Source organism: Notolepis coatsorum (assembly GCF_963971535.1).
Source record: "Notolepis coatsorum genome assembly, chromosome: 19".
In the NCBI taxonomy this organism is placed as follows: Eukaryota; Metazoa; Chordata; class Actinopteri; order Aulopiformes; family Paralepididae; genus Notolepis; species Notolepis coatsorum.
The window spans coordinates 63,257,674-63,273,297 of NC_140183.1; the positions used below are offsets into that span (position 1 = coordinate 63,257,674).

At 43.5% G+C, this 15,624-nt stretch overlaps 1 protein-coding gene across 1 annotated transcript in view; it reads left to right on the forward strand.

Moving 5' to 3' along the window:
• The first annotated feature begins 1,180 nt into the window (after positions 1–1,180).
• Positions 1,181–15,624, forward strand: part of ptpn3 (protein tyrosine phosphatase non-receptor type 3) — a 57,268-nt gene continuing 42,824 nt past the window's right edge. The window contains exons 1-11 of the mRNA XM_084336161.1: positions 1,181–1,314; positions 2,485–2,632; positions 8,650–8,781; positions 10,404–10,446; positions 11,389–11,470; positions 11,585–11,629; positions 11,716–11,768; positions 12,454–12,571; positions 13,188–13,275; positions 14,430–14,518; positions 14,605–14,668. Of these exons, the coding sequence (XP_084192287.1) occupies positions 2,564–2,632; positions 8,650–8,781; positions 10,404–10,446; positions 11,389–11,470; positions 11,585–11,629; positions 11,716–11,768; positions 12,454–12,571; positions 13,188–13,275; positions 14,430–14,518; positions 14,605–14,668 (783 nt within the window). The 5' untranslated portion in view covers positions 1,181–1,314; positions 2,485–2,563. The remainder of the gene's footprint in view (positions 1,315–2,484; positions 2,633–8,649; positions 8,782–10,403; positions 10,447–11,388; positions 11,471–11,584; positions 11,630–11,715; positions 11,769–12,453; positions 12,572–13,187; positions 13,276–14,429; positions 14,519–14,604; positions 14,669–15,624) is intronic.

The window sequence follows — 15,624 nt, forward strand, 5'->3', positions numbered from 1 at the left end:
CTTAGAGTAGACGACAGAGTACAGCAACTTGCAATGGGCCTGGTCTACAAGATACACTACACGACCAAGGTACCCATGTACATGTCAAAATACTTCCCAAAGGTCAGTGAATACCACGATCACAACACCAGAGGGAGCTCCACAAATCATGTTAAACCCAGATTCGGCTCAAATAAGGGACTAAACACGTTTCGCAATTATGCCACATCAATGTGGAACGCCCTACCCAAAGCTGTAAAGGAATGTGGATCACTACCCACTTTCAAAACCTCTCTCAAGGGACACCTACGGGAGACTGCAATTCAAAACTGGCCCCTGTAAATATCCTAACCCAACCCCCTCCAATGTACAGTCATTTACCTAGTATGGTTTTGTCAATAGTCCAATGTACAATTTTGTTTGTTTGTACAGTGTCTCCTCCCCCCCCCCCTCAATGTACAGTTTTGCTTGTTTATACAGTGTGTCTCCCCCCCCCCAACCACCTCCAATGTAAATTACCCAGTATGGTTGTCAATATCCCAATGCACCCAACCCCCCCCCCACCCAACCTCCTCCAATGTACAGTTTCTACGTCAAATGTATATACTCCCTTTTCTTGACTCCTTCTGTATCACAAACAGTACTGTATTTGCAAATCTGGTATGTCATAAATGTATAGATGTAGCAGTACTGTCTATCTGTATGTCATGTATGTCATATATGTCCTGATGAATTGAAAATGGGGGACCCTGATGTAAACAAGACGAAAGTCTTTCTCTGGTCTGCATCCCCTTAACAATTGTGTGTATTGAGCTGTACTGTATTGTACCCATTCTGCAATCTGTTAATAAAGTTTTCAATCAATCAATCAATCAATCAATTATTTTTACCTTTTTACTGTACATTATCAGGGGGCTCATACATAACCAAGCATTTCACTGTAATGCACATGTGCTTTATGTGACAAATAAAACGAAACTTGAAACTTGAACTTGACCGACATATGCTTAGCTAATAATATCTCACATAATTTGAAGTCAAACTAACTTTGTGAAGTAGATCCAAATAGCCCATATTCACCCAGGGCCAGGACCGAATTTAGGCACTGTTTGTTTTTATACCGTGTGACGGGCCAAAGCAACGCGCATCCAGTCGGGGCTCGGGAGCGCGCCTGAGGAAGGGGCGGGGCCGCGCGGAATCACCGCAACTAGGGATGAGAAACTTGTCCCGGATATTTACCTCTACCTGGCCCTCCACCCGCGCCCCGCGCCGAGGGTTTGAGACCGGACAACGGCGCAACTGTCAAGATGTCACATTTCTGAAGCTGGACGAGAGGTAGTAATGCATCTTCGTTGACGTCGCTCCCGTATCATTCTTTAGGCCAGTTTGTAGTATCGGGATTAAAGGAAAGTTTGCGAGTGGCGTGTTCCTCCTTTGGGTGAGGCTGCAGATAGGTTTTAGGTTGTCAACAGGTTCCTTGTTCGTATTGTGGTTCAAAGTACAGGGGGTCATAACAGGCTTCACTGTCGTTAGGTTGTATTGAGAGCCAGCTAACTTGGAATTAGGCCTTGCATTCCTCTGTTTACACTTGGAGTAGCCAATACTAGGCTAAAGGTTGCTTAAACCTCGTTAAATCTGTTTGAGGTTTATTAGAGAGCAAATAGTCGCCAGAATTTTACTCTGAAACGCATAGCTTTTCCATTTTCAATATTTATTAACGGTATTTCTGAATCATATCAAACTTAATAATGAACATGCGGTTAGAATAATACAAATAGGCTACTAATATAATTTTATATAATGTAATTGCTATGTAACTATTTTCTATTCATATATATATGCAGCAATAAACATTTAATGAAAATAAATACCAAAATAGTATTTATCCTGTTTGTCAGTGACAGGGTTATTATGGAAAACAAGTCAGCAAACTGAGACCAACTGTGTTTAATATATTCTGAGAGTGTCAGTGTGTTCAAACATTAACTTACACGTAGTGTGTCTGTGAAAAACTCTTGAGACAAGTTAGCCTGGATCCATTAAACTGTTCACCATGAAAACTAGGACCGAACACACATTCACATATAGCCTACACGTCCACACGGTTTTGTGTGTGTGTGTGTGTGTGTGTGTGTGTGTGTGTGTGTTTTGTTACAAGCTGGTCTGAGATCTGCTCCTTGCTAGATGGGCGTGCTCAAGTCAGAGAATATTTAACATTCTTCTCATTCAGCTGCCTGCATGAGAGAGAGAGAGAGAGAGAGAGAGAGCATGTTCAGACTCAGGCCAAGTAATAATGGAACACGCACATGCACACACACATAATATGCTTTATATATATACACACTTACACACACAGTCACTCCTTCGCATACGCGGTGTATTACTCACTGTGGGCTGATACAGCCTCAGACACAAATATTAGTCACAGCACTATGTCATCCTCAGGGAGGTTGTTTTCATGGGAAGACAACAGCCTGGAAAAACGGTGTGTGTTTGTGTTTCCAGGTTTGCACTCCGTGATGAGCTGAGGGCCAGGGTGTTTGTCTTGAGAGAGGGAGGTTGAGTTGTAACCGTGGTAACAGACATGCCAAAACCTGACCTTCTCTGCCTGGTGCAGCTGCTGGACAGCACCATCCAGACCTTCAGAGTCAGTGTGAGTACTACACGTGCTCACACGTGCACACACACCCACGCACACACACATACTCCTCCTTCCCTCCCTTTAATAAGGAGATCATGTGTTGCTCCTATCTGTCTCTGTGCTGCGCTAATGATTGTAGTGTCAGTGATGACATAGTGAGAAATCCGTCTCTCTCATTACCATTGATCCGCCTCTTGTGCCTTGACGCTGTGACCTTGGTGTAAAAAGCACTCGCTCACCTTCCCTCTGCGTCGCACACTGGGTCTGCGACAGGGAGCCTCTCGCACGCTCACATCGTAAATACCATGTCCCATCCACTGTGGAATTTACACACATGCACACACACACACACATGCACGCACAAATAGTCAGGTATGAGAGGGTCACCTGGTTCATTCATTTAATTTCAAACCTTTATTTAAACTCGAGAGGCAGCTGAGGTGCCCCTCATTTACAGTCACGTCGAGTGTAAATACGGGAATAAGCAAAAAAAGCAACTAAACAAAAAAAAAAGGCATATAAAATCACAACAATAAGACAACAAGACGAGGCAAAAGTAAGGATAACAAATCAATTAAAACACGTACAACTTGATTGACAATGGTTGGAGATCAATGTTTTAAACTCTGCAACAGGGGAGAATCTCAAGCTTCAAGGACTGTTGGAGTTCATTCCATGAGCTAGGACTGAATCCAATGAATCACAAGTCCATGGTTTTTGGATGGAGGTACCGTGGGTTGCATTATAGAAATCCTGAGCAGGGGGGTTTGTGTTTTTCCCTGGTTTTTAAATCCTCTGAGACTCTCAGCCACTGCTCCACCCGCCTGGGTTTGGAAGCGTGATGGATACAGGCTGCTGTTATGACAGCAAGACCTGCCACTCATGAGTGGTTAATTGAACTTGTACGGGTAGCGGCCTATGGGAAGATCCCTCTCAAGTCACCAGAAAAGGCAGATACATATGGTATAAGATAAGATAAGATATTCCTTTATTGATCCCCTTGGGGAAATTCAGGTATAAAGGATACATAATAGTGTGAACGGGGGGAAACACATGGGGCGGGATCCACAAAGAATGGATTGCACGGTGCTAATTACACCCTTATTTACAATTCATTATGAATTGAAAATGGGGGACCCTGATGTAAACAAGACGAAAGTCTTTCTCTGTTCTGCATCCCCTTAACAATTGTGTGCATTGAGCCGTACTGTATTGTACCCATTCTGCAATCTGTTAATCAAATTTTCAATCAATCACCACGCAGTGCAATCCATTCTTTGTGGATCCCGCCCATGGAGTTTCAGAACTCACAATGAAATTGAAAGAAGAGCGACAGAGATGTACAGTATTTAGCAGAAGAGATGACTGTGACTGATTTCACATGAGAGTTTCTGCTTGCTTTGGTGCTGTCGTTCACTGGTAAGTGGTCGTTGTTTTTTGTCTTGTATATGTGTTTGTACACGTGTGTATATGTATGCATCTATATATATATATATATATATATTAGAGGTGGGCATAGATTAATTTTTTTAATCTAGATTAATCTATCTGCAATCCTGGATTTAATCTAGATTAATCTAGATTAAAATGGCTAAAAAAAAAAAAAAAAAAAACCTGCCGAAGGCATTCAAAATATGTGTGTTCTACCCAAATAATGACCAGAAGTAAGTCCTTACTTAGGCCAGGTGGCCCATTACAGCATGAGCCCATCTCCCGTTTCCAAAATGCATTACAGACTGTTTGAAAAAGCTGTTTTGCTATGATAATTGGTAATGAAATATCAAAATAATGTTCAATAAGATGTACTTGTGTTTAATAAGTTGTTTTATTCAGAAGTTAACACAAATAAATAATATTACCAGTACAGTACAGTATCTAGCACACTCTCGGGAGCAAAACAGAAAGAATCATTTCAAACTTGACATGGCTTGAATCAACTGCTCCAGTGGAGTTGCTCAGTGGCCAATGGTGTCAACTGTGGTTGTACTGGGCAGCTCCCAGGTGTGAATGGAACTGTGTGAATGTGAAGCAGGGCGTTCCTGAAAAAGAGCATCTGTGCTCAGCGAACATACCCTGGGTAAATAAAGGTAAAATTTTTTTTTTTTTTTTTTATTAATGCGTTAATTATATTATCGCGCGATACTAGTATAGCGTTAACGCAGCACGTTAACGCCATTAACGGCCCAGCTCTAATATATATATATAGGCAATAAACATTTGATTTAAGAAACAAAAATCTTACTTATCCTGTTTGTAAATTAACTGTGGTAGGTCAGTGAAAGGGTTATTATTAGAGCTGGGCCGTTAACGGCGTTAACGTGCTGCGTTATCGCGAGACTAGTGTCGCGCGATAATATAATTGACGCCGTTAATCTTTTTCTCAACGTTGGGTCTGTATTGTCCTTAAATACTTGCCGTAGTTCCCAGCTGTGGTACCAGGAAGTGATTGCACTACCGGAGCTGTAGTCAGAATAATGTGTTAAACTAAAGTAGTGGTCCGGTAATCATTGTTATACAGGTGAGGTTAAGAAGTCCTCAGGATATAACACAATTCGGCGATGAGGACGTCTGAATCTGCGCAATGCAAGAAAAAAGAAGTCCGTTGCAAGCCTTGTTTACATTATTAACGTTAGCGAGTTAGCATGTTAGCTCACGTTGATACGGGCGGCACTGGGAAACATCTACAAGAGGAGGAAATCCACTTTACACACTAAAGGAAGGATCGACTGGACTATCGTGAGTGTTTACAACAGAAATGGCTTGGGTTATTGGAAATATTGGACCGTTTGATGACAATGTAGCCCCTTTCGTGACTGTGATGCACGGAGTGAATCCACAGTCACTTGCTCCTCAATAGGAAACTAACCTAGATTTACCATGAAGGACTGGTTCTGGCTGAACCGTTCGTTATACAAGAATCACAGAGACGTTTCAAAGGTGCTCACAGTTGCACAAGGGTTTCGGACAGAGATACGGGATGGTTTGAAAGCTCTGCGTTGCTAATAAACATTTTAAATAATTTTTATAAACTGCTCAAAACGGCATTATTTCCGCCGTTGGGTGATCACAGCTAGCGCATGCGCACCATCCCTTATCTCTGTCCGAAATCCTCGTGCAACTGTGAGTACCTTTGTAATTTCTCTGTGATTCTTGTATAACGAACGGTTCGGCCAGAACCAGTCCTTCATGGTAAATCTAGGTTGGTTTCCTATTGAGGAGCAAGTGACTGTGGATTCACTCAGTGCATCACAGTCACGAAAGGGGCTAATGACAATGTGGAGCAAATAAATGAAAATGGGGGACCCTGATGTAAACAAGACAAACGTCTTTCTCTGGTCTGCATCCCCTTAACAATTGTATGTATTGAGCCGTACTGTATTGTACCCATTCTGCAATCTGTTAAATAACGTTTTCATTCATTCATTCATTCATTCATGGAACTGTTACACTGAGCTTGCACTGAATTTGTTGAGAAACCTGCTTCTGCAGCAGTCTGTGTGTGAGCAACCAGTCAGCAGCATTGTGAATTTAGAGATTCACTAAAAGACACATTGAGAGACAGGTTTGTCTGTGGATTAAGAAATGAAGGTTCACAGAAGAAACTACTGACGGAGAGTGATTTGACACTGGAGAGAGCTGTCAATATCAGTGTAACAATGTTAATGGCATCAAAGGAAGGGCACAGAAAATTACGATAAATCTGGTTTTAAAAGAAACACTGGAAATTACAAAAAGAAGAGACATGTTCATGCTGTTGAACAAGGAGATAGAACAGCTAGTGACTCCTCAGATGAAGAGGAGAGGATAAATCTCCTCCTCTGGTCATTATTTGGGTAGAACACACCTATTTTGAACACCTTCGGCAGACTTTTTTTTTTTTTTGAGCCATTTTAATCTAGATTAATCTAGATTAATTCCAGGATTGCAGGTAGATTAATCTAGATTAAAAAAAATTATCTATGCCCAGCTCTAGTTATTATGGAAAACAAGTCAGCAAGTTGAGACCAACTGTGTTTAATATATTCTGAGTGTGTGTGTGTATATATATATATATATCTGTGTATATGTATGCATGTTTATATATATACATGTATTTATATGCAGCATGTATTTATGTATTTATATAGTCTATCTGTGTACTCTATGTGAAAACGTAAAACACAGACACACAGACACACAGAGACACAGACACACAGAATATAACTTACTGAATTCACTCACTAGGAGAAGAGCTATGCAGCACAGTATCCCCCGCTCTCGGTTCTAAGGGTCGTCACAGGGCCATAGAGAGTATGTGGTGGGTGTAATTTGTGAGAAGAGTCTATCTCGCTTCCTGCCTCAAATGGCCCAAGTACAGTATGTCTGAGAACAAGGAGGAGGAGCTGTCCACACTGTAGCAGTTCACACTTGAGAGTGTGGACATCTATACATTAGTGTGTTTTGTTCCTCTTCCTCTCATGTGAATCTTTCAAACATTTTCTTATGTACCCCAGTTGCTATTGCATGTACGTATTTGTGTTTTAGTACACGTATATGTACATACATACCAACTATTTCGCCTGTTTTATTCTCCACCTATCGATCATCCATAGCATCACTACTATCACCGACATCCAAGAAGGGGATCCCCCCTTGAACAGCCCTACTAAGGTTTCTCTCCTCCACATTGCCTGTGGTGCTTTTTTCCTATTGCTAGGTTTTTTGTGAGTTTTTCCTTACCTTCACTGGGGTATGTCTGGGAGTGTTGCATTTATTTATTTTACATTTATTTTGGATTTCATGGTGCGTTTTTTGTTCTTGATTTATTGTGATGTGTCTTTTTGACTTGTTTAAAGAAGACGTGTCCAGCCCATGGGGACATTGATTGCGGGCTTTACAAATACATTTGATTTGATTTTGATTCTGATGCAGGATGCAAGACCTGTCTATAACGTACTATGTCTAATAATGACATATCGTTTTATACTTGAGTGTGAGCATCTATCTAAGTAAAGTGTTATTAGTGTCTCTATTAGGTAGTTTAATGTTACTGTCTGTTGTATAGTTTATTGTTAAAACCTTCTGTAAGCCAAGGTAGTGTATTGTTGTTGTTTATAAACAACGGTGGGATTCACCAGCGACGGCACGTTGTGATTTGATTATTAGATTATTAGGGCTACAGTTCTATTACCAAATGATTCTCAGTGCATCATGATTTTTTTATTCTATCCCATTCAATGCATTTGTGGTTTGAATTATTCTGACACCAGTTCACTGTGTGATACCTCAACGTATTGTTGTTACACTTCATAGTGTAAAAAATAAATAATAATAATAAATGAGTGAATAGAATTGACTTCAGAGGGTTTAAATTAGCACTCAACACTAGGGAAAATAAGAACACATTAAAAACCAAGGACACTGTGAAAATGTATCATTGACTTTTGCACATCATTTCAGAGTACCATTGTATAAATAATTTACCATGATACTGCCATGCTAAAAGTTATGTATTGCCATGGTAACACTTTTGAACTGAAATGACACCATCCAGTTTAATTCATCATTGTGGTGACCATCAGTTTTTAGTAAGGGGTCTCCCGAGTCCCATCCCTATCATACCTACTCATCCCTACCATAACTACTCATCCCTACCATAACTACTCATCCCTCGAGAACTACAAGGAATGTCTGATCACTAAGTGTGTCTTACTCTACCACCTAACCTGCACAGACTACAACATATAACGTATGGTGTATATCATGCCAGTTATGGTACCTTATTTATTGCCCATACGTATAACGTACAACTGATACTTTTAATAATTAATAATTACACTGTTTACTTGCTCATATTCTTATATTCAGTTAATTATATTGTTTACACTGTTTATTTGTATAATTGTATTGCCTATATTTATGTCTCCTACTATTACCATGCCCATACCTGTACCCCCTCCCCATGCTGCTATGACCGAATTTCCCCAAGGGGATCAATAAAGGGCTATCTTGTCTTATCTTAAACTAGTGTGTTATTTCCCCTGTTCCAGAAGCAGGATGCTGGTGCGATTCTGTTGGACGTGGTGTTTGACCACCTGGGTTTGCTGGAAAGGCGGCTCTTCAGTCTCCAACTCAGAGACTCCAGTACCATCCCCTCCATCACAGCCAGCACACATTCTCCTGTGAGTGGACCATTAGTTCCATGCACTCTGGCTGGGAATGTAATGTATCACATGAAGATTCCTGTTCAACTTTGCTGGGGCTTGAGTGATACTGTAGTAGTGTCCACGGGTCGCAGCTCTGTTTCTGGTGGGTCTTCACATGACAAGAATGCATTGCTTGTATTCTTTGAGGAGCCTCGGTTAGGTTGGTTAAGAATACATTAAAGGGGACATGCATTGCTATTCCTTGCACTATTTGGGCAACTTTATACAATTCCTGTGAGTCTATTGAACACATCTGTAAGGTTTTTTTTCCAAAAAATTCATTGTTTTATATTTCTAATCAAGTACTCGAAAGCCAAATTTTTCTCCCTTTGGATATCAGGCTGTGTTGGCCTGGCTCCGCCCATAAGCACTTTGAGTGACAGTCATCCACACAGTCTGCGACTGGCACAGAGAGAGAGGTAGAGAGATGGAGGGAGGGAGGGAGGGAGGGAGGGGGAGAGAGAGAGAGGGGGAGAGAGAGAGAGAGGGAGGGGGAGAGAGAGAGAGAGAGAGAGAGAGACACTGAGCATAAAGTTATATCTCCACTGCTTCCCTGCGAGGTCCAGGTTGTGTGTAAATGAGTATGTGCTACTGCTGCTTCCCCGCGAGGTCCAGGTTGTGTGTAAATGAGTATGTGCTACTGCTGCTTCCCCGCGAGGTCCAGGTTGTATGTAAATGAGTATGTGCTACTGCTGCTTCCCCGCGAGGTCCAGGTTGTATGTAAATGAGTATGTGCTACTGCTGCTTCCCCGCGAGGTCCAGCCCAGGTTGTGTGTAAATGAGTATGTGCTACTGCTGCTTCCTCGCGTGCGGTTTGTTTCCCCCACAGAAGCTCCTCTCACTCTCACTCTCACTCTCTCTCTCACTCGCTCGTTGTCTGCCTCGCTCTGTTTGAGGAAGTGAAGATAATTCCACTCGCTCTGCTGTCGCTGTCAACCATAGAGGGGGCGTTAGTTATGCAAATCAGTGCTATATTCACATCAGCAAAACTGTCAAATCAGAACAGCTTAGTTGAGTGAGGGAGGATCTCGTGAACTCGAGACAAGACTGATGAGTCAATATGATAATTAACGACACAGACCACATTGATATAATCCCCAATTGCTAGGAAAACATGCTAATCACTGGAAAAGGCCATTTATAATGCATGATTAAAGATACAATTATTTCTTTCAATTTAGTTTTTTTCAGAGGTCTATTTAATTTGTCTCAAACTGGGAGTCATTTCAGTTCACTCAAAAATCACTTGCACTTGAGATAGCAAATGGAAGTGAATGGCGAGAGACTAAATGCTACAAATGTTACATTTTATGCTTCCGATATCCAAAAATTAACACACTGCTGGAAGTGGTTTTTGGATTGTTCTTAAAAAGTGGACAATCTCTTGAACCCTTTCACTACCACACTCGTCTGTAGTGTGATAGTGAAAGGTTAACCTTCCTTAGTGTGGTAGTGAAAGTGTTAACCCTTTGTAGTGTGGTAGTGAAAGTGTTAACCTTCTGTAATGGGGTAATGAAAGGGTTAGCCTTCTGTGGTGTGGTAATGAAAGGGTTAAGAATGCTTTCAGATATTGTGGCCAATCAATGCTTCTCTTTCAGAGGTGGTTGGAGCCTGAAAAACCCCTGAAGAAGCAGCTGAAAGGTACCTGACTTGTGATTGGCTTTGGAGGTTGGAGTTTCACTTTGAGGAATCGTGTGCATGTCTAACTTTAGAATTGTTCTTTAGACATTTCCTGTGAGGTCATGTGTGGGATCACAGGTTAGGGGGTCTAAGGTAAAGATGTGATGAAGGTTCTAGGATGTGTCTATGAGATACGATGTTATAATAATAATAATAATAATAATAATAATAAAATGATACATACAATTTATATAACGATTTACGGTGCTCAAAGACGCTTTATAATGTAAGCAACAAAAGACAGAACAAAACAAAATAAAAACTGTTAATGGTCGAAAGCAAGAGTGAAAAGGTGTGTTTTGAGGGCTGTTTTGAAGGACAGTAGGGTGTTGGCAGTCCGGATGTGGCAGGGAGGGCGTTCCAGAGGGAGGGTGCGGCAGCAACTAAAGTCCTGTCACCTCAGGTCCGGAGCCTGGTCTTGATGGGAGTCATTGGGTTGGCATCAGCAGACCTGAGGCGACGGGTAGGGGTGTGGCGATGGAGGAGGTTGGAGAAGTGGGGCGGGGGGGGGGGGGCAGGCAGTTTGTTGAGGGCTTTGAATGTGATGAGCAGTATTTTGAAGTGTATCCGGCATTTTATTGGGAGCCAGTGAAGGTTGTGGAGGACAGGGGAGATATGGAGGTTGTGGAGGACAGGGATGATGTAGTCAGAGCGGCTGGTGGAGGTTGTGGAGGACAGGGGTGATGTGGTCAGAGTGGCTGGTGGAGGTTGTGGAGGACAGGGGTGATGTGGTCAGAGTGGCTGGTGGAGGTTGTGGAGGACAGGGGTGATGTGGTCAGAGTGGTGGGTTGAGGGGGTGGAGGACAGGGGAGATGGGACAGAACGGAGGTGAGCATGCAGGCGGCAGTGTTTTGGACATAATGTAGTTTATTGAGGATTTATTATCTGACATCCCCTCCGCAGGGCTTCTCTCTCCCTTCTATCTGAACTTCAGAGTCCGATTCTTCATCTCCGACCCAAACTCCCTCCAACATGAACAGACCAGGTGAGTGCGTTTCACGACCGTTAGCCGTTACAGTGCGGGTGTGTATTTGGTGTGTATTTGGTACGGCTGGATCGCAGGGGGGCATATTAAGTGCCTCTTCTCTTGTCTCCATAGGCACCTGTACTTCCTCCAGATCAGGAGTGACATCAGAGAGGGAAGGTTAGTGGGGCGCCCTGGGAACCCGATGCTCAGTTTCCACTGCTGGATAGCTGTTACATTGTAATAATCACAGTGTCTGATTGCAGGTTGCAGTGCCCGCTGAGTGCAGCTGTGGTGTTGGCCTCGTACGCTGTTCAATGTAAGTCCGCTTTGCCCCCCTTTCTAAGAAAACACTTGATTAATGGCTTCATTATAGACCCGAGGTTCCATCTGTGAGTTTCCCCCATTGTAGTCACCCACTGAAGATCAAAACTATTAAAGGTGCTATAGATAACATTTTCATTAAAGAAAAAGAAATCTGCAGAGCTTTTAGAAATATGCAGAATAATAGTATTGCTCTTCCCCCCCCCAACAAAAACGATTGATTAATGAAAATGTTGGCGGGTCCAAATTTAATGTTGTTGTTTACATGTTGCGTGCATGTATCCCCTCCCTACTTCCCATTTCCCCACGTGGAATGCACCTGATTCACAGTGAAAATCCTAGCTTAAAAAATAAATAAATACTGTCTTTTACTATCATGCACTTTGCTACTAAGTAATCTTCCTTGTCTATATTACTACCTACTATGCTAATCTGTCTATACTACTATGCACTCAACACTGTAGCACCCAAGTTCAACACTGTTTGACGAACAATGTTACTTAGCTGCCAGAGTTGTACCCTTCCTGCTGACCTGTTGTACAGAACTTGTAAGTCGCTCTGGATAAAAGCATCAGCTAAATAACTAAATGTGAATGTAAATATAGCTGTCACATGAAAAGAAGCGGCTGGTGACTCCTTTGTAGTTAATCTCTCTCTCTCTCTCTCTCCCCCCCCTGTAGCGGAGCTGGGGGACCACCTCCCGTCTAATCTCCCTGGTTACCTGTCTAAGTGCTACTTCCTCCCAGAGCAGGACGATGACTTCCTGTCCAGAGTGGAGGATCTCCATCCACAGCACAGGTAGGCTACCGTAAACAAACCTGTGCTTCATCCTCTGGTTTGTTGTGGGTTGTGTGGTTGCTGGTCTTAAGCCTCAGTGGGCTTGTTCTCTCTTTCTCTCTCGCCCCCCCCCCCCTCTCTCTCTCTCTCTCTCTCTCTCTCGCCCCCCCCTCTCTCTATCTCTCTCTCTCTCGCCCCCCCTCTCTTTATCTCTCTCTCGCCCCCCCCTCTCTCTCTCTCTCTCGCTCTCTCTCTCTCTCTCTCCCCCCCCCTCTCTCTCTCTCTCTCTCTCTCTCTCTATCTCTCTCTCATTCTCTCTCTCTCTCTCTCCCCCCCTCTCTCTCTCTCTCTCATTCTCTCGCTCTCTCTCGCTCTCTATCCCCCCTCTCGCTCTCTCTCTCCCCCCCCCTCTCTCTCTCTCTCTCGCTCTCTCTCCCCCCCCTCTCTCTCTCTCCCCCCTCTCTCTCTCTCTCTCTTTCTGTCTATCTCTCTCCCCCCTCTCTCTCTCCCCCCCTCTCTCACTCTCCCCCCCCCCCCTCTCTCCCTCCCCCCCCTCCCCCCCTCTCTCTCTCTCTGTCTCTGTCTCTCTCTCTCTCTCTTTCTCTCTCTCTCTCTCTCCCTCTCTCTCTGTTCTCAGGGGACTGAAGCAGAGCGAGGCAGAGCTGTGTTTCCTCAACACGGCGCGAACACTAGAGCTGTACGGTGTGGAGCTGCATGATGCCAGGGTACCTCTCTCAGTTTATCTTTAATTTGCCGCCGCCTCTTTTTTTTTTTTTTTTTATCTACTTTTTCTCCCCATTTTCTATTTTTCTCCCATCCCAATTTCGTATTATCCAATTCTACCCTCCCCTGTCTCGAACGTTGTTAGACCATGCCTCCCACTGGTCGGCTGCAATGTGGACGAAGCCTTGCATCACGTGTCCCCTCCGGTACACAAGGAGGCAACCGTCGCATCTTTTCACCTGTACAACGCAATCTCTCAGCGGCGAGGAGTAACGCGTGGGAGGCTCACGCTGCCCCTGATTCTGCTGTACAGGCGCACCAACCGACCTGTAGGAGTCGCTGTCCACAACGTCCGATCCCCACCCACCGGCTTTCCCACCCCCTAATACTGCCAATTTTATTAGTATGAACGACCAGCCAAGCCGGAAGCAACGCAGAGAGCTGGGCTCGAACCCAGCATCTCCTGCGTTAGTGGCGAGCGCCTTGCCCACTGCGCCACTTAGCCGCCCCTACCACCTCTTTTTTCTAAAGCTTTGGCACATGGGCGATCTTTTGAGGCAATGTTTGGGTCGTTTTTTAATCAACAATCATGAGCGACCACACTTTCTGTAACACTTTAGTTGGATAGTCCACTGTACCCTCTCTACATATTGTCAATAGTGTGTCAGTAACTTCCCAATCAGGTCTTTGTGTTTTCAATATTTCCATTTCCCCTCCCTTCTCTTCCCCATAGCCTTGTTCCAAGAGAGCCTGAACCCTATTGCAATGTTGTCGTAACGTTCAAATACCGGTCAAGAATAGTTTCACGTGCATTAGTCCTCCAATTGTACTCTGATTTAAAAAAAAGAAATCTCAACATTCTCCTGCTCTCTTACCATTGTTTTTTCCTGCATCAATAACAGAGCAACAAATACTCTCTCCTGTATGAAAAACATCTGTGCAGGACAATTGGGTAGAATAACGTCATGTAATGTAATTTTGCACATATATAATGTAATGCAAAATAATAAATATAGTTCCATACGTTTTTTAATGTCTTTCATATAGAAAGTTCTGATGAGACCATATGAATCTGTCTGTCTATCTGTACATACGTCTCTCTCTCGCTCTCGCTCTCGCTCTCTCTCTCTCTCTCTCTTCTCTCTCTCTCTCTCAGGACTCCCACAATGCCCCTCTTTTAGTGGGCTTGGCCTCGAGTGGCGTTGCCATATTTTGCAACATGATTTGTTCCAGCTTCTTCCCCTGGTGAGTGACACCACCGCTGATTGGATGGTTTGTTCTGACTCTCCTGTTATCTGACCTTTGAACCCCGTGTCGTCGTCTCCTTGCAGGGGGAACATCATCAAGATCTCTTTCAAGAGGAAACGCTTTCTCATCCATCTCAAACGAAAACATGTGAGTCCTGCTCTGGAACTCTTATCTGTTCTGTTAGTAGTCATGCTAGCACAGTGCTAGCATAGTCATGCTTCTAAATAGCTGTAAGTCAGGTCCTTAGGTGTGCAGCTGAGATTGTGTAACCCACATGGATTCAAACCCAGGTCCCTCGCATGGGAAAACCAAACCGGTCAGACAAAGGGGAACACCCCACTCCCTCCCCTCGCTGACTAAAGGAGAATTTGGGCTTACTAGGCTTCAGGCTCAAGCTCATTTGTCACATAAAAGTACACATATATGAACCGCAGCGGTCAGGCAAGCGCTACCGGAGTCTCATGGCCAGTACAGAGAGACTCAGAAGGAGCTTCTATCCCTGGGCCCAGGAGTTCAAAACATTGAATCCCTATTGTTTGATTGATTGAACATTTTAATTAAAAGATTGCAGAATTGGTACACTACAGTACAGCTCAATACACACTATTGTTAAGGGGATGCAGACCAGAGAAAGACTTTTGTTTTGTTTACATCAGGGTCCCCCATTTTCAATTCATAATGAGTTGAAATGAATGAATACAAATCTGATCCAATCAGATAGGGATTACAAGTTTTGAACTTGAATGCTCAATGACTCTATGTAACAACCCATTATCTACACTCATTGCACACACATCCACATGCACACACTCACTTTAAACAAACACTCACTTTAGACACTTTAACACTACATTACAACACAAGCAATATTACCATCCCGGCTGCCTCCTCATTTGAACACCTTGCTTTTAAACTGTCTGGTCCCAAACCCCTAGTCACTGCAGTCATTTACCGGCCCCCCAAACCAAACCCAACCTTCCCCTCTGACCTGTCTGAATTCCTGACACAACTCTGTGCTATCTCTCCATCCATCCTTTTAATCGGAGTGTACATTCCACCACACGCGAACACTGGGGTCGCACTTTCAAAACTTCACGACGAGG